The sequence below is a fragment of the Primulina tabacum genome, chromosome 7, assembly GCF_025594145.1.
Source record: "Primulina tabacum isolate GXHZ01 chromosome 7, ASM2559414v2, whole genome shotgun sequence".
NCBI classification, from domain to species: Eukaryota; Viridiplantae; Streptophyta; class Magnoliopsida; order Lamiales; family Gesneriaceae; genus Primulina; species Primulina tabacum.
In genome coordinates, this window is record NC_134556.1 from 26003717 (window position 1) to 26029568 (window position 25852).

At 37.6% G+C, this 25852-nt stretch overlaps 2 protein-coding genes across 2 annotated transcripts; both read right to left on the minus strand.

The window, feature by feature from the left end:
- Positions 1-291: 291 nt before the first annotated feature.
- Positions 292-719, minus strand: LOC142550631 (uncharacterized). Its single transcript, XM_075659708.1, has 2 exons — positions 410-719; positions 292-317 (listed from the first exon to the last, which is right to left on the minus strand). Exons 1-2 carry the CDS (start codon positions 717-719, stop codon positions 292-294), a joined length of 336 nt encoding a protein of 111 aa, XP_075515823.1.
- On the minus strand, positions 716-1246 carry LOC142550632 (uncharacterized). The gene has a single exon (XM_075659709.1). It carries the CDS (start codon positions 1244-1246, stop codon positions 716-718), a length of 531 nt encoding a protein of 176 aa, XP_075515824.1.
- Between the last annotated feature and the right edge of the window lie 24606 nt (positions 1247-25852).

Sequence of the window (25852 nt, forward strand, 5' to 3'; positions counted from 1 at the left end):
TTTTTTTGTTGTTGTTTTCTTTTGTGCTTGGATATTGTTCAACGGAATATCTTTAAATTTTAAGTTATAGAGATCGTTCATTAATTCGCCGGTTCCTATCAAACATTCATTCTTGTAAATATTGCAAACACCTTTAGCAAAAACACAAGAATAGTCATCTCTATCAAGCATAGAAATAGAAATAATGTTTTTAACCAATTCAGGAACATATAAAACGTCTCTCAAAAGTAGCTTAAAATTATTGTTCAAAATCAAAGTAATGTCTCCAATAGCAGTTGCAGCTCGCCATCTCTAAGTCTCCTGCTGCTTGCCATGACCTGCAAATCATTGCAAAGATGAGAACCACATCCGGTATCCAATACCCAAGAAGAGGAATTAATTGAGACATTTACTTCTATGTAAAACATACCATGGCCAGAACGCTTCTGGGCTAGATACTCCTTGCAGTTACGCCTCCAATGTCCAGGTTTATTGCAGTGGAAACAGACATGCTCTGACTTGTCGGGCTTTGAGGGCCCCGGAGTAGGTTTCTTGTATGGCCTATTGTTGGGCTTGTTCTTCTTTAGAGGGGCAGAACACTTCTTGCCTTCATTTTGGGCTCCTTTTTTCGTACCAGACGAAGAACCCACTAGAAGAACAAGCTTCTCCTTTTTGATTGTGGCCTCATAAGTAGTAAGCATATTGAACAACTCTTCAAGGGTGGCCTCAAGCTTGTTCATATTAAAATTAACCACAAATCCATCGAACGAGGGGGCAGTGACAACAAGAGAATATCAGTCGCGAGCTCACTAGGAATAACCACGTCGAGCCCCACCAATTTCTCAATGAGCCCAATCATCCTGACACCTTGTTCATAGACAGAAGTCCCATCTCGCATACGTGTAGTCATGAGTTCTTTAACAATAGCATGTCTCTCTGAGCGAGTCTGTACTCCATACAACTCTTTGAAATGAAGGTGAATGTCAGCAGCATTCACAGCCTCCTCGAACCGCCTCTGCAGTTCATTCGACATAGAAGCCAACATATAGCATTTAGCTTGGAGATCATGGTCCCACCATTTCTCAAGCTTAGCTAGTTCAGTCTCACTGATGTCCGAAGCAGCCTCTTTCGGTGGCTTCTTATCAAGCACATACAGAATCTTTTCCGAGCTCAGAACAATTTTTAAATTTCGAAACCAGTCATTATAGTTAGATCCAGTCAACTTGTTTTGATCGAGAATGATTGAAAGTGGATTGCGTGACGACATTGCAAATATACTGAAAAGGAAAAACAGATAATTGTTACTGACTGTTTTAAAATAATTTTAAGATATAAAATATGGATTTTTATTTTATAAATCTCTCTCCCACTATTTTGATATTTCCACCACCCTCTGATGAAAAAGGAAAATCGTATTTCCTTAGTGGGCACGTAGAGTCCAATCAGCCAATTATAATCCCGAATAATATCAGCCAATTATAATCTCTAAAAGGTTGAATCCAATTGCATCTCCATGCAACCTCCGCGTGTTTCGCCTCACGTTTAATAAGGACCCAATAATATGACGCCGTTTATTTTCACGTGTCAAACCAACCCATCAATATTGAATTGTAGTGGACGGTCGCCATGAGTTCCCCCAATAATATGAGCCGAAGTCATGGGAGTTCCACTCAATTCGCATCATATGTCCGGTAGAAGTCACAGCTTTCCGACGTCCAGGCCTCCCCAATTCATATGAGCTAGACACTGTCCGCGGCTAGCGATCAACATGCAACCACGGTTGATGGAAGGCAAGAAAAATTAAACTCTTTTAATTTTACCTTTTTACGTTTGATATAAATTTTGAATCATATTCAAAATGAGGGATTTTAATTTCAAAATTTTCTCATCATTTTAATTTAAAAATCGCGTGCCATGTTTGTATGTTTGCCGGATTCATGCATACTACTATATATCACATATATCATAAGATGACATTCAACAATAAATAAGGATGATCGATTGCCAACACTATTAGATCCATGTGAGCCATACATGGATCCAGGTCCAAAACCTAGGTGATTGCAGGGATGCAAATGCAACTATTCCAAGAGCTTCCAATATTTTACATGTCTTCATCTCGTTCATCGGGCCCACCATCTTCCAATCTTGATCTCCCACTATTTCTAATAATTACATTTAAATAGTCATGGCACATAAGGGATACATCACACGGGAGTGGGAACGGGCCATAAACCAGACTCACTTTAATAAAATCAAATATTAACAAAACGAATAAAGCAGTAAAATATCCTAACATACACCTAACACATTGGTCAAGGCTCTCAATCATCCTTCATGCATTTAATATCAAATATTAACATCAATTAATTAAACAAATTTAATTAAATGATAAATCATATATCTAATAATTTTATTACTAACCACCACAATTATTAAAGAATTTAATAAATTAAATAAACACCTTTATTTAATTTCTAATTAATTCAATAATAATTAATTTCTTGTAAAAACCATTTTTTACCATAAATAATTAAAATCATATTATAATTATTTATTTTACAAGGAAATTATTAAATTTTCAAAAATTAATTTTTCAAAAGATAAATTGAATTAATTTTCATAAAATATCAATTTAATCCATAGTTTTGAAAAATCAAAAAATCGCACCCTAGGCCCAAACAATTCAAGCCTAATAATTAGCACAGTGCCCAAGACGTTCTCGGGTAGCCGCCCGCGCTGCCCGAGCACTGCCCGAACGTTTCGGGTAGTCTCAGGCACGCTGTGCGCGCCATGCGCGCACAGTCGTGCGCCCGCGGCGAGCAGGAGCGCGCACGTTGCGCGCCCGCTGCGCGCATGATGCGCTCAGAGTGCTCGCACGCTGCGCGGACGCTTAGAATGAATATTGATGGAGACTTTCCCCTTTTTTTATTTTTCAAAAGCATCGGTCAAAAATCTCATGCAATCAATAATCAAAATCATGCATATATTTTATTATTTTGACTAATGATTATTTCCTTAATTAATCATATTAATTAAGTTAATGATTTCAATAAATCTACACATGATTCTCGAAATTGGCACACCATAATAATGCATATTTCGAAAATATGCATATATATATTGTTATATATATTTTATTTTTATGTGCAAGTTTTAAATTATGGTATCATGAATATTTTCATATTACATAAATCAATATCATATTTTATAAAACTTAGTGGGTCATATTTTAACTCAATTAAAATATAATTATTAAAGTCCATTTGAACTTTAATAAATTTGCATGATGGGCCTATACTCTTACAAGCCCATGATCCATGCTCCCATTATATCATCATAATCCCGATCGACGATCCAACATCATCGATGTGACAATTTCAACTTATTTGTTATTATGATGCACACTTTAATTTCGAGATCACCAATGTCTAAATAAGGCAGGTGTACTCCTTTTGACTGTTTTACAGTCATGCTCTCAAATCTTCTATAAGCTTTTATAAACTTTATTTATAAGCTTATCGATTGATCATATCAAACTTATTTCTTATAAATTCAACTCATTGAATTTATTATCTCAACGGTCACAAGTAAACTAGTGCTTTTGTGACCCTCAATGGTTTAGGGATACAGCTAGCCGTGGGTTCACAACTCTTTGTGATTCAGGACATAATCCTTTATTTGGGCTTACCCTAATTTGCCCCATTCTATGTATCAATTATTGATCATGAGAATGTCAGAAATCATATTTCTGATTAAACCCATCGAACCATGGTAAGAGCGTCTAGTAGCATCGCCCCATGATTCCCTAGGTATCACTGATAGTGCCTGCAAGAACCAGCCGATTATGATTAGCGTACAGTACGGTCCCTTCATCTCATATATCTCGATCGAATCTGCAACCATTGGTTCATCGAGGGTTGCATAATAATTCGATAACTACGTGATACATATAAATAGTGGCATCGCATGTACTGTTGGAGAACTCCTTCTCTAACGTACATCTCATACTCTAGCCAAAGATTCCACGAACTATTATTTCATCAGATCACATAGGATATCCACACCCGTAGGTGAGCGTTGAATCCCCGACTACAATGAACTGGCTCCTACATGTGTCGCAACTGTACCCAATCTCGCCACCTGATGACTCTCCTAGAGCCGGTAAATGAGTCAAAGTACAGCCCTAGCATATAGAGCCTCAGTGTTGTCCCGGGTCGTAAGGACTAATGGTGTACAATCATAACCACGGACTTATCCTCTCGATGAATGATAACCACTTGGAAAGTCCGAGGGAGGGTTGTTCAGGTATAATCATCATATGACTACCTATCTGTATGTTTGGACATATCCATGTCCTTACCAAGAAACGCGGTACACAACATCACATATGCTAGTCTCGAGCTCAAGCGACCTTTATCCATGTTTTAGGCGGCTGAATCGACTAGGAACAGATTTAGATAATATAGTGTTTACAAATGAGTTTCAACATCGAATTACGATTCATTTGTATTGAAGTATAATCAAAGTCTTTATCTATATTGTTCACATGGGTATACAGATAAAGAAATAACAAACCATGAAATATTAAATTATATTAAAATAAAGATTGTTTATTACAACTTAGTTAATAAATTCTCTAGCCAACAGTTGGCTTACAGGCATCTACTCTAACAATCTGTATCGTCAACAAACAGGAAATGGTATGCTTTTGTTACTATATGTAGTTGGTAATCAACTAGTTTCACACACATATACACATATTTGCGTTGTATTTTATGCTAATAGCTACCATTTGAATCAATGGTCTAGTTTTGATTTTGTGGGGTGATAAATCTTTTGACTAGTTGAATTGTCTATATGGACCTTTCGATCTTTGTATAAACATAACCAAACTCACTAGTGAAGTAGGGAAACCTGGGTTAACCCAAAAATGAATTGTGAGGTCTCAGGGACACCGAATATTCAACTATTGATACTTTTAACTAAGTTTCGCCACAGTTAATGATTAGATTTCGTATTGATTTACATATATTCTATTGAATAGTACAATGTTTCATTATGTCAACAATCTACGTGATTATTGACATCTCATTATCCTAATTAAAATTAGTGAAGTGCTTTTGGTTTGTCAAATGTTTATAACGTTTTCCACGTTTCCTTGCTACGGAAGTATTTGGCCAATCCATCTCACGTTCTTCATTACGAACCATTGTAGCTTGCATCAAATCTCTCGTATGAAGAACGAGCCACCCTCAAACGTCCACTTCTCGTTTTTCTTTAAAGTGTACTAATTTTTTTCTTTTTTCTCTACACCATTCGGCCGAAACACTATGCATGTATATATAAATATTTTTTAAATCATTTAAAAATAAACCAATCAACCTAATATTTGAAAATTCAAAAGAAAATAATTCAAAGTATAAAATCGTAAACGTCGACTAACCTAAACTAACATTATTTCAAAAATAACCTTAACTATAACATCCTCTAAAAAACCCCTCAAAAGCATCATAAGTCATAAAATCTTTAAGTAATCATAAATCATAAACACATTTTTATTTGCGGAAAACTAGCGATCGCCCTCGGGTTGTGTGCACATTCAGTCCAGAAAGATCAACCATCAAGACTTCCATTAACATCAATCTCATTCTCATCTGCAACGTTCACACCTAGTGAATTTATTGACTCTCCAAATCTTAATCATGATAACAAATAATACATATACATTTACAAGCAACAGTGAAGATACTTTTACTTAAAATAGCTTTACATTAACATAAACTTTAACAATTTACTTTCAACATATCATATAATATTTCCTTTCATCATTTACGTATATGTTTCATTTTTATTGAATTCAGATCCTCAATTGTGACTTTCGTATTATATATAGGTCAATGGATCCATCTACGTATTACCATGGTACCGAGCGGCAGAGACATCAACGAAACTCTCACTCGTCAACTGAGCCTTGGCATTACATATTATCATATTATTGTATCATCGTATTAGTCACAATCAATTCATCTCCTTCAACTTTTCATATTCCCATCGTTTATAAAATTTGTGCATACATAAATCATTTTTCTTTTAAACCAAGCATGCAACATGTCTTTTAGCATTAACATTTCATCATAAAATTCCATAAACATTTGAAGTACACATTTTAACATATATTACAGCATTTAGGGCACTGCCAGGACGTCTAACATTTTCAGGTGTAAAGTGATCGTTTTGCCCCTAGATCTCTAACTTTCTCAATTTATCTTTAGACCTTAAAACGACGACCCAAATCCTTCCAAACTTAAAATGACACCTTGAAATACACACATAAATATCTCTTAGATGTAATCTTAAGCTTCTCAACTCATTTCCCAATTGTTTTTAAACTTAGATGTACATCCCGGTTTTGACTCGTATGGACTCGAAACTTTACCAAACTTGAACCATAGCTTAATAACACCTAGTTATACCATATATAACCCAATTCAAGCCAATCAAGAACCATGAATAAGCCTAAATCAGCTACTGAATTTTCTGCCTATATGGACAGAACCCTAACTTATGTCATCCTCAAACATTCAAACCTAGAGCCTAATCAATCGGCCTGCCCCTGAACAACCCTCATAGTACCTAGACCGAACCCTTTGGGACCCTCTTAGACTAGCCCCCACGGCCCATGCACGTAAACGCGCATGATTCATCCCAAGCACTCAGCCTCGGCTAGGAAGAGCCCTAGCCATGCGCCTTCTCCCTTCCTGCCCCTCCATCTTTGTGTGGACCACCATGGATCGATGCTATGACCCACAAGAGTCCAGCCCCTCACCTAGAAAGCACCACACACGGCCCATTTCCTGAACCTCCCAAAATTCGAGCCCTAGTTACCTTAAACCCAAAAATTCATGCAGCCCTTATCCTCCCACATCCAGGCTTGCATCGTGCTTATATGGACTCTTAAAATGTGGGAAAACATCTCTTCAAGTATCCGTAACATGGCAGCCCCTTTGTGCATCATTAGGAAGAGTTTCAAAAAAGAAAAACTCTAATTTTGTGCATGTATAGCCATAAAAACGAAAATAAAAGTGGTGCATCATATTCCTCATGCAAAAATAATTAAACACACATATATGGTGTGAAAGATGTTTGAATGAAGATTAAGGCATACCTTTGTTTTTATTACACATGAAAACTATTTTGCGATGCGAGAAACGTTGGCGGAGATGGACCCTTGGTGAATTTCCTTCAAAGATTGCGTGACTTACCATCCAATTCGTTTGTTGTGTGACCGTGTGGTCTGTGAGGGAGAGTCCTAGTATTATTTTGAGGGGGAGGGGCGAGAGTTGTGAGGGTTTTGGGGAGGTTTATTAACACATGGTACAAGCTTAGACCCATTAACCTAGTATAATAGGCCCATTAAGTCCATTAGTTAATATCTAAAATATTTTGTTTAGGAAAATTTGTGAGAATATTAGCCGAGTTCTCGGAAAGTTCATATTTTCGTCGAAAATCGAATACTGTTTAAAAATACGACTCTGCTTGTTAAAACAATTCAAAACACCTCATTTTCGAAAATTCCATTTTAATACCCCACACATTAAACAATTAAAAATAATTATTTAACAAAATATTTTCTTTCCTATGGTCACCGGTCTCCATTCCTCGATCACGTCTCGATAACTTTTAAAACACAGTTTTATGCATTCATGTAGAAAGGTACATTTTAAATGCAAACATATGTATCATAATTAATTCAGGCAAATAAAACTATTTAATTAGTCAATTTCTATTTTTCCTAAATTTGCATGCAGTTGGATTATGTCATCGTATTTTGGACCTTACAATTCCTCCCTCCCTTATATGAAATTTCGTCCTCAAAATTAAAACTTACCGAATAACTCCAGGGTAGCGACTCCTCATTTCCCTCTCAGTTTCCCAAGTAGCCTCTTCCTCCTGGTGATTTAGCCACTTGACTTTGACCATTTGAATAACTTTGTTTTGCAGTCTTTTTTTTTGCCTATCCAGAATTTGTATAGGTCTTTCCTCGTATGACATATTCGGAGTCAACTACAGAGGTTCGTAATTTAGTACATGTGAAGGGTTTGACATATACTTTCGCAGCATCGAGATATGAAACACATTAGGTACTCCAGATAGCATCAGTTGCAACGCCACTCTATGGGCTGATGTTCCAATCTTCTCCAAAAGTCAAATGGTCCTATGAACCTCAGACTAAGTTTGTCTTTCTTGCCAAATCTCATAACACCCTTCATAGGTGCTATTTTTACTAATACGTGATCGCCTACTGCAAACTCTAGCTCTCTTCGTCGCTTGTTGACGTAGCTCTTTTTCGGCTTTGTGCAGTCTTCATCATATCTCGAATTTTGACTAATAGCTCCGATATTTTCTCGATTAAGTCCGGACCAAAGTCCCATCTTTCACCAACCTCGTCCCAATGTATAGGTGATCTAAACTTCCTTTCATAAAGTGGCTCGTAAGGAGCCATTCCTATAGATGATTGGTAACTATTGTATAGGTGAACTCCATTAGAGGTAACTTTGGTTCCCAAATTCCTTGGAAGTCGATCACACAAGCTCGGAGTAGATCCTCCAAAATTGGAATCACCCTTTCAGACTAACCAACGGTTTGAGGATGAAATGTTGAAATTAATAACAACTTTTATTCCATCGCTGCATGTAGACTCTTTCAGAAAGATGATGTGAACCTCGGATCTCGGTCAGAAACAATAGACACTGGAATCCCAAGCAGTCATACTATCTCTCGAATATACAGCAATGCTTACTACGTCACGGTGAATGTCATCTTGATAGGTAGAAAATTCACTGATTTCGTAAGACGATTAATTATCACCCATATGGAATTGTATCACTTAATAGTTCTCGGCAGTCTAACAACAAAATCCATAGGAATATTTTTCCATTTTCACTTTGAAATAGGAAGTGGCTTAAGCTTCGCGGCTGGCCTCTGATACTCAGCCTTAACTTGCTGGCATGTCAAACAATTGGACACAACACGTAAGATGTCTCGTTTCATGCCTGACCACCAATATAAGAGCTTTAGATCCTTGTATAGCTTCTTGCTTACGGGATGGATGGAGTGCGACGTATTGTGAGCTTCCTTTATTATATAACCTCTCGCAATGAATTGCCACTAGGAATCCATAGTCGATCTCGATATCGATCTATGCCATCCTTATCAGAATACAACTTCCGACCCTTAGCTTCATCTCTCAGTCTTCATTTCTGTAATTGCTCATCAGAAGACTGACCTTCTTGAATTCTATCCCTCAGAGTTGGCTGAACTATCATAGTAGCAAGATTGGGGGCCTCACCCCTAGCATAAACAACAAGCTCATATCGCTGAATATCTGACTACAGTGGTATTTGAAGTGATAATTGAGCAATAACTGCTATATTTATACTTAATACAGTCTGCGATTACATTAGCTTTGTGCGGATGGTAGTTAATATCGCAGTCGTAATCCTTTACCAACTCTAGATATCTTTGTTGCCTCATATTCAAATCTTTTTGGGTGAAGAATTACTTCAAGCTTTTATGGTCGGTGAAAATCTTGCACTTCTCTCCATATAAGTAATGTATCCAAATTTTTAATGCAAATGCTACTGCTGCAAGCTCGAGGCCATGAGTCGGGTAATTCTTCTCATGAACCTTCAACTGTCTACACGCATAAGCTATAACTCAGTCATTTTGCATCTAAACTACGCCCAAACCAAGTTTTGAAGAATCCATATAAATAACATACTCTCCTTGCCCTGACGCCATCGACAGAACTGGCGCTGAAGTCTAGGCTTGCTTCAGCTTCTCGAAACCCTCTTGGCATTCGGATTCCCAAATAAATTTTACATTCTTCTTCGTCAAAGCGGTCAAGGGTATCGAAATTGATGAGAATCCTTGAATGAACTTCGATAGTAGCCAGCTAGACCCAAGAAACTACGGTTCTCGTTCACACACTTTGGTATTGGTCAGTCTCTAACTGCCTCGACTTTTCTGGGATCAACTTCAACTCTATCTCTAGAAATAATGTGGCCTAAGAACGCAACTCTCTCGAGCCAAAACTCTCACTTGCTGAACTTAGCGTATAACTTTATATCTTGCAACAATTGTAGACTCGTTTTTAAGTGATAACTATAGTTCTCTCGACTCTTCGAGTAAATCAGAATGTCATCAATGAAGACTATGATGAATTGATCAAGATACGGCTGAAATACACGATTAATGAGATCCATGAAGATCTCTGGCACATCGGTCAACCCAAATGGCATGACCATAAACTCATGGCATGATCCTTTACCATCAGCTGATGGTATCCCGAACGGAAATATATCTTTGAGACAATCGATGCTCCTTGCAATTGATCAAATAGGTATTCGACTCTCGGTAAGGGATACTTATTCTTGATGGTAACCCTATTCAGCTCTCGATAATCTATACAAAGTCGCATCCTTTTTCTTCACGAATAACCTGGTGCGCCCCACGGAGAACAACTAGGGCGAATAAAATCCTTGTCCAGCAATTGTTGAATTTAATCCCTTAGCTGTTTCATTTCAATGGGTGCTAGATGATAGGATGCCTTAGAAATTGACACAGTGCCCGGTATTAACTCAATAGAAAAATCCACTTCTAGGTCCAGTGGAATGCCTGAAACATCCTCAGGAAAGACAATAGGAAAATCTCTTACGACCTCAACATCCTCTAGCTTCTGACTGATAGGAACATGTGCTGAAGTAACACATGCTAGAAAAGCTTAGCAGCCTCGCTTAATAAGTTTCCTCGCACTCATGCAAGAGATGATGTGTGGCATTTGCTTGTTTCTCCCTGCCTCAAATATAAAAGATTTGTCGTTGGGTGGTTGAATAGACATTGACCTCTGTCGAAAATCTATCGAAGCTCCATTCAAAGATAGCCAATCCATGCCTACTATGATGTCAAACTCAAGCATTGGGAGCACGATAAGGTTTGCACGAACCACATCTTTTTGCAAACGAAGCTCCAGATTCATCACAATTCTCGAAGTGACCATTTTATCACCGGAAGGAATGAATAGTTTGAAGCTCAATCCCGTATCCTTGGGTATAATATTTAGTCGCTTGACGAATGTCTTGGATATTAATGAGTGTGTAGCTCCCGAATCCAGCAATGCGTAGGTAGCTACACCTAGAATAAATATCCTTCCTGCGACGAATACGGCGTTAAATCTATTCGTGTTGAAGCTTAAAAAATTTCTATCATTATTTTCCCAAAATTTTTTAAAATTAAATTCTTGGACCCTAGTATTTCTCGAAAAATATGCATTGTAACCCCTTAAATTTTAGCAAATAGACTTTTCATCCCTAAAAGTTTCGAATTTTTCCATCTAGTCCCCAAAATTTTTGAAAATTGCATTTTAGCATCATAAATTTTGAAATCCATCAAATTAGGCCAGCGAAAACAGTCCCTAATTACTTAAGATTTGCAAAACAGCCTCTAGACTTTTAAAAATTTCAATTTAGTGTCCTGAATTTTCGAAAATTCCATATTCATCCTAGAATTTTCGATTTATCTCAATTTCAGTTTCTGGGCTCTTCAAAAATTCGGATTGATCCTTAAAATCTCGGCCAAGTGCAAATTAGCCCCTTAAGTTTTCGGGATTTGCAATTTGGTCCCCATGATTTTCGAAAATACCATGCCTGCCCTTATCCTCGATTTTTCTAAATTTTAAGCTTCAAAATTCTTATTTGGATTTAATTATCTCCTTTGCATAATTAAGGCTCATAATTCATGCTCAATTTCTATAGTTTCTATTGTCATCTCTTAAGTTCAACTATAGTAGAGCAAGCAACCTAATTTCTTCTAGGTCCTTCTTGATCCCAAATCCTTTCTCATAACAAATTTAACATTTCATGCAATAAAATCAATATAAAAACATTAAATAACTAGGTTACCAGTGATTAGAGTCGTGTCTGGCTCTTCCTCAGCTTCTTCTACATGCATCACATAAGCTCTGCCCGCAGTTGATCCTCTCTTCCTCGGACAATCAGCAGCTTTATGTCCCTCTTCCTTGCATATGAAGCACCTATATGATCCCCACATGCACTTACCATAGCGTAAGCGATTGCATTCATTGCATAATGGCCTCTCTTCAGGTTTCGGTGCTCTAGGCTGTGGTGGCTTCTCTTGCCCCGACTTCTTCCATTGTCCTCGGGGCTTTTGTTGCCCTTGGCTTTCGAAGGTCCCGTAAATTGCCTCTTGACTTGGTGAGAGCTCCGCTAGTGCTGCTGCATCTTGCGCTGAATCTCAAAGTGAATATATTTCAGGCTTGCTCAACTTGGAATGCACAAGCGGTGGCAGCTGCAGAATCCGTCTGTCGCATCGTCATCACATCACAGCCTATGGTAGGTCGAAGGCCATCCATAAAGTGTCTTAATTTCTCAGTAGCATCCCTAGCAATAATGGGTACAAAGTGACAACCCCTATCAAATCTCCTAACAAACTCAGCCACAGTCGTGTCTCCTTAATGGAGAGTCGTGAATTCCCTCTTCAAGCGTCCTCGTACGTCAGCAGTAAAATACGAATGTTCTTGAATCTCACCCAAATGAGGGTTGCTAGATTAACTCCAAGTAGCTCAATTGGTACCAAGTATCTTTGAACTATGTACCAAATCCAGGAGGTTATGGGTTCAAGACTTGGGGACATACCACTCCACCAACCTGGTGTGGAGAGTCCTATGAGTAATGACGCATGGGAATGCCTGTTAAGGAAAAAGCCCCAGTGGGAACCCAAAAATAGGACAAGGCCCCCGAGGGATCCTAAGATCGAGATACCCCATGGTCTTTACACTGTTGCTCAAAGAAACATGCAATGCCCTCTAGAACACGAGTAGCAGCATCCCCATTATGAGGTGGAGGTGCATTCCCTTGACGATCACCATTAGTCTCAACTTGCCTATCTGTACAAGGTGCACGTCTAGTATTAGTTGTACTAATTTTTTTTCCTTTTTTCCTGCACCATTCGGCCAAAGTACTATGCATGTCTATATTAATTTTTTTTAACACCATTTAAAAATAAATTAACCAACCTAATATTTGAAAATACGTCGACCAACCTAAACTAACTTTATTTCAGAAAAACCTTGACTCAGCAAATCTTAATCATGATACCAAATAATACATATATATTCACAAGCAACAGTTACTTAAAATAGCTTTTCATTAACATAAACTTTAAAATTTTTCTTTCAGAATATCATATCATATTTTCTTTCATCATATACGTATAAGTTTCCCTTTTAATTGAATTCGGATCCTCAATTGTGACTTTCGTCTTAGTTGTAGTCGATGGATCCATCTACGTATTACCATGGTACCGGATGATGGGTATATCAGCGACACTCTAATCCGTCAACTGAGCCTTGGCCTTACATATTATCGTATCATCGTATTAGTCACAATCAATTCATCTCTTTCAACTTTTCATATTTCCATCGTTTATAAAAATTTGTGCAAACATAAATCATTTTTATTTTAAATCAAGCATGCAACATGTCTTTTAGCATTAACATTTATCATAAAATTCCATAAACATTTGAAGTACACATTTTAACATATATTACAGCATTTAGGGCACTGCCAGGACGTCTAATATTTTCAGGTGTAAAATGTTCGTTTTGCCCCTAGATCTCTAACTTTCTCAATTTATCTTTAGACCTTAAAACGACGACCCAAATGCTTCCAAACTTAACATGTCATCTTAAAATACACCCATAAATATCTCTTTGATGTAAAACTAAGCTTCTCAGCTCATTTCCCAATTCGTTTTTAAACTTAGATGTACATCTCCGATTTTGACTCGTATGGACTCGAAACTTTACCAAACTTGAACCTATAGCTTAATAACACCTAGTTATACACATATAACCCAAATAAAGACAATCAAGACCCATGAATAATCCTAAATCAGTTACTGAATTTTCTGCCTATATGGAACGAACCCTCAATCATGTCATCCTCAAAAATTCGAACCTAGACCCTAACCGATTGGACCTAGCCCCTGACTAACCCTCCTAGGTTCTAGACCGAACCCTATAGGACCCTATTAGACCAACCCCCATGGCGCATTCATGTAAACACGCATGATTCATCCCAGGCACTCGGCCGCGGCTAGGAAGAGTCCTAGCTGTGCGCCTCCTATCTATTTGCCCCTCCAGGCAAGCGTGGACAACCATGGCTCGATAATAGGACCCTCATGAGCACAGATGCTTGCCTAGGAAGCACCACGTGCGGCCACTTTCCTGAACCTCCCAAAAGTCTAGCCCTAGTTACACTAAACCCCAAAATTTGTGCAGCCCTTAGCCTCCCACGCTACAGCCTTGCATTGTGCTTATATGGACCCTTAAACTTGTGCGAAAACATCCCTTCAGGTACTCCTAACATGGAAGCCCATTTCTGCATCATTAGGAAGAGTTTCAAAAAAGGAAAACTCTAGTTTTAATCATGTATAGCCATAAAAACGAAAATAAAAGTGGTGCATCATATTACTCATGCAAACATAATTAAACATACATAATATGGTGTGAAGGATGTTTGAAGGAAGATTGAGGCGTGCCTTTGCGTTTATTATGCACGAAAACAATTTGGCGAACCGAAAAACATTGGTGGAGATGGACCCTTACAAAATTTCCTTCGAAGATTGTGTGACTTTACCTTCCAATTCGTGTGGTGTGTGGCCGTGTGGTGTGTGAGGGAGAGTCATAGTATTATTTTGGGGGGGAGGGGCGAGAGTTGTGAGGGATTTAGGAAGTTTTATTAGCTTTATATTTTAATTAAAACACATGATGTTGGAATTATAATTTCGGAGTTTGACAAATAAAGCTTTTGAAGATTGCAGAACTGGTCGGTTCAACTAAATTAATTCGATCTTAAACTGAAGTTGCTCGAACTGATCATTAATGTGCTAAATATTTAAGGCAATCAAACTTATCGAAGCTAACTGAATCTATACAGATAATTGAACTATCAGTTAGAACTGATCGGTTATACAATCAGCTTAACTGATCGGCTATATAGTCAACTGATAATCAGTCTGACACATCATCAGTTAAGAGTGTAGCCCACAACCGATAAATTGTATATAAGCGGACTATAACTCGTAGTAGGAGTGTCGCATATCAAAATGCCACAGTGTACTATTGTCAAAAGGATGTTGACACGTTCAGAAAGTACAATGCAACATATATGAGTCATTTAACGCACTCAATTTTACCGTTGCAAGAAAAGCCTATAAATAGGCATAGAGTTCAGCTAAGACAAGAACTTTTGCATCAATTATTCTAAGTGAATTTTGAATTCAAGCATACAAATTCAGTTACGATATTCATACAGAAAATCTCACACGTAACAGAGATATTTCATGGCTTTCAGGCTATCATCTGAGCTAAAGCACTAAAACATTACATTGTTGTATTTGATCTCTTAAGATTAGTTGTGCTAAGAAAGAAAATCATTTTTATACTGATAAATTGTAAAGAAACTAAGAGTTTTTGTTTGGCAGTATTTAAGACCAAACTGAAGTGGATTATTACAGCATCTGTATTTAATCAAAGTCTTTTATTGAAAATCATATCCTTGTGATAGAATGAGTGATGTAGGAGCATTCGAAGTCTTCGAACATCCATAAAATCTTTGTGTTCTTTACTTCAGTTATTCATTGAGTATTCAATATATCAGTTAGTTTATTTCCGCACTTAAACTAGTTAACTGACTGATATCGACAATAATATTTCTGGATTCAGTTTATCACTAAACTGAATCACCTTTATCGAAAAATAGTCAAATATCTTAAAGTGTTTATTCAACCCCCCTTATAAACACTTCGACCCTTCAAACCTATCCTAACAAGTAGTATCATAGCAATTTTAATCTTGTTTCTTAATACTCTCTATTCATACGCCTGAGCACCATGTCTTACTTCAACAAAATTCTTATGTTCTCAAGAGAAGAATTCAATGATTGGAAAATCAAAATGCAGGCTCATTTAGCTGCACAAGATGACAACATGTGGTACGTTATAACAGACGGACCAATGAAGATTAAGAAATCTAACACAGCTGTTGCTCTAACTAATGGAGCACCTCATGGTATCGAAAAACCACGTGAAGAGCGGACAGCTAAAGACAAAAAGAAAGAAAACTTAGATAATGTGGCCAAGGATATTTTGTATAAAACACTGGAAAAAAATATTTTCAGCAAAATAAAGATGTGCAAAACTACCAAAGAATTTGGGAAAAGCTGATTCAATTGTGCGAGGGCAATGAGCATACAAAGAAAAATAAACTTTTAGTCGCAGTACAAAAGTTTGATATCATCAAAATGAAGACTGGAGAATCAATGAACGAGTTTGAAGAACGAGTCAGCATCATCATAAATGAATTGAATGCACTAGGGAAGGTGTATTCAAATAAAGAAGTTGCATTGAAAGTTGTTCGTGGACTTCCCAAAGAATGAGATGTGAAGACAATGGCATTGAGAGAATCCAAAGATCTCAACAAAGTGGAATTGCAAGATCTATTTGCATATCTCAAGGCATAAAAATTTGAAACTACAGACGAGAGCGGGAGAACCATCGACTCCACAAGTTACAACTGCTCTCAATCCCTTAAAATATGAACCAATTGGTTCAACTGAAAAGTCTACAGAACAACTGAGCAATTATGCCATGTCATTGTTCATCAAGAAGTTTGGAAGATTCATGCGAAGGAATCAAGGTTCATCTCAAAGAAAATATCAAAAGAACATATCTAAAGAAGAACCAAATGCTTGATACAATTGTAGGAAAAAATGGACACTTTATTGCTGACTGTCCTAAGCCAAAAAAGGATAGTCGACGTTCAGCTGAAAAAAGAAAGAAGCCATTTGAATACAGGAAAAGAGAAATGAACTGATGAATGCAAAAACTAATCTACCCTTTTTCGGTTATTCAGTTTACATGAGATAAAATATTTTCTAATATAACAGTATTCTTCACGAAGAATTACTTTGAGTTTCTTCCGCTTGGTTTTAAACCGAACTCGATTTAATTCACTGGTGTTAATATTCTTAGAACACGAGCTATTGCAGCTCATTGGAGAATATAGTGTTCGAAATGCCTTCCAAAGCACTAGCACACTCGATCCTTCAGCTTTCAAAATCTATTATATATATACAAAGTTGGTGTACACGATCAAACTGAACGAAGATGGTTCACTTGTGCTCAACAAAGCAAGGCTAGTCGCACAAGGCTATAGGCGAGAAGAAGTAATAGACTATGATAAAACGTATGCTCCAGTAGCTCGACTGGAAGAATCGGAATATTCTTTGCCTACGCATCCTTCAAGAATTTCAAACTATATCAAATGAATGTGAAAAGAACATTCCTGAATGGTCAGTCACAGGAAGAAGTTTTTGTAGAACAACCACCAGGTTTTGTAAATCATTTACTTCCTGACCATGTTTATTATCTTAACAAAGCTTTATATAATCTTAAACAAGCACCTAGAATTTGGTATGACACTTATCAAATTATTAATTGATCATGATTTTACTGTAGGAACAGTTTACAAGACACTGCTAAAATTCTCGAAGAAATATCATTCCCTACTTGTTCAAATTTACATTCATGATTTATTTTTGGGTCAACCAATCCTAAACTATGAAAAAATTTTGCTAAATTAATGCATGACAAATTTAAAATGAGTATAATAGGTAAACTGACGTTCTTTCTGGGTCTACAAATGAAGCGACTAGAAACTTGTATCTATGTCTGTCATATCAAATATACAAAGGAACTGATCGAGAAATTTGGCATGAAAACATATTAAGCAGCATCTACTCCTACGAGTTCATCAATTAAACTAGTTAAAGATAAAAAGATAATATCAGTTGAAATGACAGTATACAGAAGTTTAATAGGTTCATTATTGTACCTAACTACTAGCCATCCTTATATTATGTTAGTCGTATATTTATGTGCTAGATTTCAAGCTGACTCTAAAACAATCGCATTTCTTAGCTACTAAATGCATATTGAAATATCTTACAGACACACAAAATGTGGGCTTATTGTATGCTAAATATTCTTCTTTCAATTTAGTTGGATATTCAGATGCAAATTATGCAGGATGCAAGCTAGATCGCAAAAGTACAAGTGAATCATGTAAGTTTCTAAGAGACAGACTGATCTCATTTTTTAGCGAGAAACAGACATTCATTGAGACTTGCACAACTGAAGCTGAATACCTAGATGCTGGAAGTTGATGTGCTTAACTGCTCTGGATTCAGCAACAACTGAAAGACTATGAAGTTATTGCTGAAGAATCACCAATCTTTTGTGATAACAGTAGCTCAATTGCGATTACATACAATCCAGTTCTTTAATCTAGAACCAAGAATATTGATGTCAGACATCACTTCATGAGAGATCATGCTCTAAAGAAGGACATTCGACTAGAATAAATATCAACTGAATATTAAGCAACAAACACCTTCACTAAGCCTATACCCGAGACTAAGTTTTCTTAATTGAAAATATTTTAGGGCTCATTGATTTATCTTAATGTTTAATTTAGAGGGAACAGTCGAATTTAATGTGTTAACTGATAAGAAAGATGTCAGTTGTTCAGGAACTGAACTAAATCAGTTTCCAACTGAACAGTTAGTACTTGAATCAACTGACCTTATCAAATAGGTTGACTAACTTTAATTCGATTCAGTTCTGTAATTAATATTGTGACTGATTGAGATTTGAAAATTTAATATTAATCAAATTTTAAATCTAATCTCGTTTTGGTTTAACTGTCTGATATCAGTTTCTCAAATAAATGAAAATGGTTGAATGACCTATATTTATGATCAAACTACTCACGGACTGACACGTGTACAAAATTTGAAAAGTCACGAAACATTTTTAGAAACTGCCTTTCTCAGATTTCACTTACAGTTTCTAAAATTTCCTAACTCTCAAATCTCCAAAGCAAATCACTTGCATTTCCTTTCCTTCTTCACAAATAAAAAAAATTCAAATGGCAGCTCAAACTCCAGCATTTCTCTTGAATACTGTTGCAATCGACTTTGACTCCATTCCACTGTCAATGATGAAGCAGTAGCCGGAATATTTCAGAAGATTGAAGCATCTGGGTTTTGACAATTCTTGTGGCTGGCTACTCAAGAAATATATTCATCAGAGCTTCTATCTATCTACTAGTCCAACTCGGTGTTGATGATGGGAAGATTCAGATGAAGGTCAACAATCACTCGATGATTGTTGATGAAAAGTTCTTCAAGAATCTGTTCCAACTACCAGCTGAAAGACTCTCAAGCTTTTCAGAAATAGCTGCTTCTGATATATAAGAGATGCAAACCCTACTCTTAGCTATTGGAAAATTGATCAAAGTTTCAGAGGCTAAGAGTGTAACGTCTCGTTCATTTTAAAATTATACTGAACATTTTTTTATTTAAATAATTGCAATGGCTGAAACCACGCCGGCAAAAATACAAAAATTCGAAACATGCATTTTATAAAATCATCCCACTGCCGAATAAAATAAATGCAGTTGAGAATAGGAAGATAATCGCCAACCTAAACAATCGTCGTTCAAAAAATAAAACATCCAGCATAATAAATATGACAAAACTCTCAACACAATAACCTTGTCAACCATTTAAAAAAAGTTACTTAAACTTGCTCCCATAAAATCATATATATGCGGAAAAGTACAAGGTTCTCGGGTTAGCGTGCGCACATCCAACTCCGACTACTCAATTCTCGGCACCTCTAGTCTCCTCATCAATATGATCACCTGCATCATTCACATCTAGTGAGTCTAAAGACTCAACACACCTGTACTGGAAATAAAAAATACATATATATAGCACACAACAGTGAAAAGTACCATAATCAACATATATTTCGTGAACTTAAAGCATGAACATAAAAATGTCGTATAAAATCGTAACGTGTCAAAGAATGTCTCATCATGTCATCATATATGTATACATTTTCTTTTAGTTGAATTCATTTCATTAGTTGTGACTTTCGTATCATCTCTATCGTATCAGCTCTATTCGATTGATCTATCTATGTATAACCACGGTACCGGGCGGGGACATCTGCGACAGCATTACCCGTCCACTGAGCCTTGACCTCAGCTCATCATATCTCATGTCATCGTATACATATACATCGTCAGTTACAACCAATTCCCATCCTTCAAAAACATCATCATATTTGTAGAGGCCCGTATTTCGTATTCGTAATTTTGCGGAATTATTAAAAAAATTTCTCTTTAAATAAATAACGTGCATCATTCATAAACTGATAAATATATTTAACTTTAAAGTAACAGCAGAAGTAAATATTGTGTTCAAAACCACAACTTAAAAATAATTCATCATAATGAAAACTGAGTTTGAACATAAAAAGTAAATGATGAAATGTGAGGTACTCGGGTTCCTACTACTGCTGACCCAAGCTAGCTCACTGGTCCCTGCCCTCGGTCTCGACCTCATCAATACCTACAACAATCAAGTCTAGTGAGTCTAAAGACTCAACATGCATATACCGTGAATAACAAGTAAATATATCACAAAATTTCGTGTAGCATAAAGATATCGTATCGTAAAGCGTAAGGTGAAAATCGTGTCATGAGTAATTATAAATACGTGCATATCTAAAAATCATACGTAAAAGATTTGCTCGATAGAGCCCTGTCATAAAATATCATAATGAGATTTTTCTGGTAGAAATAATGATTCAACGCAAGTGGCCCGTAACATAACATGAACGTCTGATCAGACTAAACCACAGTATACTGGGCAGTATAGATCACCACAGCCCTTGGACTAGATGTCTGTACCCAAACATAAACATAAACCGGTCGTAAGTCACCGGGTTGAGATCCCATAAGCGTGAGGTGGCCACAAGACATATCACATATATCCCAAAATAAACATTTTATTTTATGCACGTAATATAATTATAATCCTGCTTTTACCGAATGATTTGGAACCTTTCCAGGCTTGCTGCGACCTAATTCTAACATGAGACACATGCAAATATTTTTATCTTGAGAACAACTTCGTAATCGAACCAAAAACGAGGCCAACGAGACCAACAACTTAATTTCTAACCATGACTCCGTACCAACCAGAACCAACATCGAACCATCGTTTAGTCATGATTAAAATTCACTTAACATGATGAAATAATAACCCTAAGAATTGTAATCCACGAAAATTAATTAATGGAGGCTAAAATCTTGAAACTCTCTTTCGAGAGTCACTTTGGCACATTGCACCGTAATTCTCGTACGACCTCTAAGCTTAACCAAATCACGAACGGACAAAAACATGACTTCCTAACTCATTGTGGTACTGTCTTGTCCAAGGCCATAGGCTAAAAGCCAACCAAGAACTAAAACGAGCTTCCTGAACCAAAGCAATGCTGCTGTAAAAGTGCGTGACAGTAGCTGCGCTTGCTTTTCCTTGTTTAAGAAAATAATGGCCATTGGGGCTTGAACTACCGACCAGAGTCTCTTACCAACATCCTAAGGGGTGGCTCGAACAATGGCTAAGGGCAATTGGCCAACCACAATTCAAGCAAACACCTAGGACACCACTAAGCTCCCACCCGGGAACCATGATGCGGGCCGTGGGGTGTGTTGCTTTATTTGTTGTCTTATATCATTCCAATGGCCATATGATCAACCATGGCTTGATCTAGACATCATGAGGTATTGTGTGAACCATGGCTAAGGGCTAGAAGCCAAACAAGATCCACCCAAACCCCAAGAAGCCGAAGCTTCACTCACCCACACCAGAACAAGAAAAATCGAGGGGCACTTGTATGGTTATTTTAAAATTATGATGTACTCATGAACCAAGCCTTGAAAGGCTGTCTTGGTCACATCCTAGACATGCTAAGGGAGGGTTCTAACCATGGTTACAGGCCTTAGACTAACCATAATCCGAACACTCTCCTAGACAATCAAACATAGAAATCGTGACTCAAACTTGCAACTATGGGAGAAGTTGTTGTCAAGTCTTTGTCTCAAGTGCATGGGCTTGAACCAATGAACCAACATGACTCTAACCCATCCTAGTACATGCCTAGATGCAGCCTTGGGTGCCTGGGATCGAGCAACTTCCTGTAACCAACAAAACAACTCAAACTGTGAGGTGCAACGCTAATGGCCGAGGGGGCTGTGCAGAATTCTTGTGTCTTTTGCTGTCATATTTCGTTTGTTGCTTAAACCATGAATGTATAATGTGTAAAAAATATCTATAGGACTTGATTGAAGAGAAAAGAATCGATATATACATGCCTGGAAATCGGTTTTGAAAGAAACAAACCAATACGACAAACACGGCGCGGCGGAGACGGAGTTGTATTTTCTTTTCTCTCTTATTTACTAGCTGGTACTCACGATTCAAGCTGCTGGTTTCTTTGTTATTCACGAAGGTGCGGGTGGAGGAAATATTAAGTAGTGAAGGGGAAGGTTATCAAGATGAATAATGAGTCATGCAATACATTAAGATGGAAGGTGCAGGTGATGAGTTTGATTGGCAATTCAAATATCTCCTTTCCTTCATGCTACACGTAAATCATGGTTTTGATGAGCTAGGTGATGGCCGAAATTGTTGTCTAAATGCAAGGTAAAAACATGGCTTAAATCTTTTATTTTAAATTTCTAAAGCTTTAAACACTCAATATGTATTTTAAGTGAATTAACAATTTAATTTAGGATAGCAATCTTGCATGGCATGGCTTGGGCTAACAATTTATTATTAAAATGTTAGATTTTAATTTCTTGAATATATTAGGCTTAGATTAATTTATCCCAATTGACTACACATTCTAATTTAGGCTTTTAATTAAATATTGAACATAAAAGAACTTATTTAATAACTTATATCCAATTAATTTAAATAAATCTTAAAAACCTTCTTTCTCATTAAAATAAATTATTCATTGGTTTAATTTAAATTTAGGAATATTTTCTTATTATTATTCTTATCTTAATTTTCCAAACTCCATTCCGGCCTCGCGTATTGATCCGAAAAGATAAAACTAAACTCTTGCGATTAAAATAAATAATAATAACTTAACAAACTTTGAAAGGAATTAAACACTCCATGAATGCATAAAAATCATTTTTAATTTAAATAATAGCAATTATGCATGGCTTATACGTAATCTGATTTTTCAGGTTCTACAACTCTCCCCCCCTTAAAAGAAATTTCGTCCTCGAAATTAAAACTTACCGAATAACTCGGGGTATCGACTCTTCATCTCTGGCTCAGATTCCCACGTATCTTCTTCCTCCGAATGATTAAGCCACTTGACCTTTACTAGCATCACTAGTTTGTTCCGAAACTTTTTCTCCTGTCTGTCTAAGATCTGCACTGGTCTTTCTTCATAAGACATGTTCGGAATGAGCTGCAACGGTTCAAAGTTCAAGACATGCGAAGGATTCGCTATATACTTCCTCAGCATAGAGACGTGGAACACGTTGTGTACTCCGGCCAGACTCGGCAGAAGAGTAACACGATAAGCTAGCGTCCCAACCCTGTCGAGGATCTCAAATGATCCGATGAATCTCGGACTGAGTTTTCCTTTCTTCCCGAATCGCATGACACCTTTCATAGGTGCTATCTTCAGTAAAACATGGTCACCCACGGCAAACTCTAGATCTCTCCTCATCTGATCTAAATAACTCTTCTGTCGGCTCTGAGCAGTCCTCATTCTATCACGTATCTTGACTACTACGTCGGCAGTCTGCTGAATAATCTCCGGACCCAATTCTGATCTTTCTCCTACTTCATCCCAATGAATAGGCGATCTACACTTACGACCGTACAGTGCTTCATATGGAGCCATACCTATAGACGACTGAAAACTGTTGTTATAAGTAAATTCCACTAATGGCAACTTCGACTCCCAACTCCCTGAGAAATCGATGACACATGCACGGAGAAGATCCTCCAAAATCTGGATAACTCTCTCTGACTGACCATCCGTCTGAGGGTGGAAAGCTGTACTAAACAACAAATTCGTACCCATAGCTGAATGCAGACTCTTCCAAAATGAGGAAGTGAATCTAGGATCTCGGTCAGACACTATAGAAACGGGAATACCATGAAGTCTAACTATCTCTCGGATATACAACTCTGCATACTGAATCATGGTGAAAGTCGTCTTAATAGGCAAGAAGTGCGCTCATTTGGTAAGACGATCAACAATCACCCAGATAGCATTTGACCCTCTAACTGACTTCGGCAAACCGACCACAAAATCCATTGTAACATTCTCCCACTTCCACTCGGGAATAGGAAGAGGCTTGAGCATACCTGCTGGTCTCTGATGCTCCGCTTTCATTAGCTGGCATGTCAGACACTAGGATACAAAACGTCTGATATCCTTCTTCATCCCGGGCCACCAATACAACAACTGCAGATCTTTGTACATCTTTGTACTCCCATGATGAATAGAGTACGGTGACATATGGGCCTCAGATAAAATATCCGCTCGAATAGAACCGCCGCTAGGAACCCAAATTCCGTCTCGATATCTCACAATACCATCGCTAACTGTATACAAGATACAACCCTTGGCCTCATCTCTCTGCCTCCACTTCGTCAACTGCTCATCTGCTGGCTGTCCACTGCGAATACGGTCTAGAAGAGAAGACTGAATCGTCAAAGTAAATAGACAGGGGAACTCTACCTCGAGGATATGTCTCTAGATCAAACCTCTACATCTCAAACTGAAGAGGTCTCGGAATCGCCATATGAGCCATCACTGCGACTTTCCTGCTCAATGCATCCTCAACCACATTAGCCTTGCCAAGATGGTAGTTAATGTCACAGTCATAGTCCTTCACTAGCTCCAACCAACGCCTCTGACGCATATTCAACTCTTTCTGTGTAAAGAAGTATTTGAGGCTCTTATGGTCGGTAAAGATCTGGACACTTCTCTCCGTACAAATAATGCCTCCAAATCTTCAAGGCAATTACTACGGCTGTCAACTCTAGGTCGTGTGTAGGGTAATTCTTCTCATGGATCTTCAACTGACGAGAAGCATATGCTATCACCTTCCTATGCTGTATTAACATTGCGCCCAAATCGAGTTTTGAAGCATCGGTATGCAAAACAAAATCTCCGGTCCTGAAGGCATGGCAAACACTGGCGCTGAAATAAGAGCTTGCTTCAAAGAATCGAAGCTCTTCTGACACTCATCGCTCCACACGTACTTAGCATTCTTCTTTGTCGACAACGTGAGTGGAACTGCGATAGAGGAGAATCCCTGAATAAAATTTCGATAATATCCTGCTAGCCCAAGGAAACTACGGATCTCTGATGTATTCTGCGGCACAACCCAATCTCTGACTGCTGCAACTTTCGCTGGGTCTACCTCAATACCGTTGCTAGAAACGACGTGGCCTAAGAACGCCACCTTCTCTAACCAGAACTCGCACTTACTGAACTTTGCGAATAATTTGTGCTTTTGCAAGGTCTGCAATACTGCGGTCAGATGTCTGCTGTGATCCTCTTGATCCTTTGAGTAGACGAGAATGTCGTTTATGAATACTATCACGAACTGATCAAGATACGGCTGAAATACGCGATTCATGAGATCCATGAAGATCGCTGGCGCATTCATCAAACCGAACGGAATTACAAGGAACTCGAAGTGGCCATAGCGAGTCCTAAAAGCAGTCTTGAGAACATCGGTATCTTTCACCCTCAACTGGTGATAACAAGAACGTAGATCAATCTTTGAGAATACTGAAGCTCCCGACAATTGATCAAATAAATCCTCAAT

Coding starts and splice junctions, on each gene's coding strand:
- LOC142550632 (XM_075659709.1), bottom strand. CDS start 1,246: ATGTCGTCACGCAATCCACTTTCAATCATTCTCGATCAAAACAAGTTG.
- LOC142550631 (XM_075659708.1), bottom strand. CDS start 719: ATGAACAAGCTTGAGGCCACCCTTGAAGAGTTGTTCAATATGCTTACT. Junction 318..409: donor CCAGAAGCGTTCTGGCCATG/GTATGTTTTACA, acceptor AATGATTTGCAG/GTCATGGCAAGCAGCAGGAG.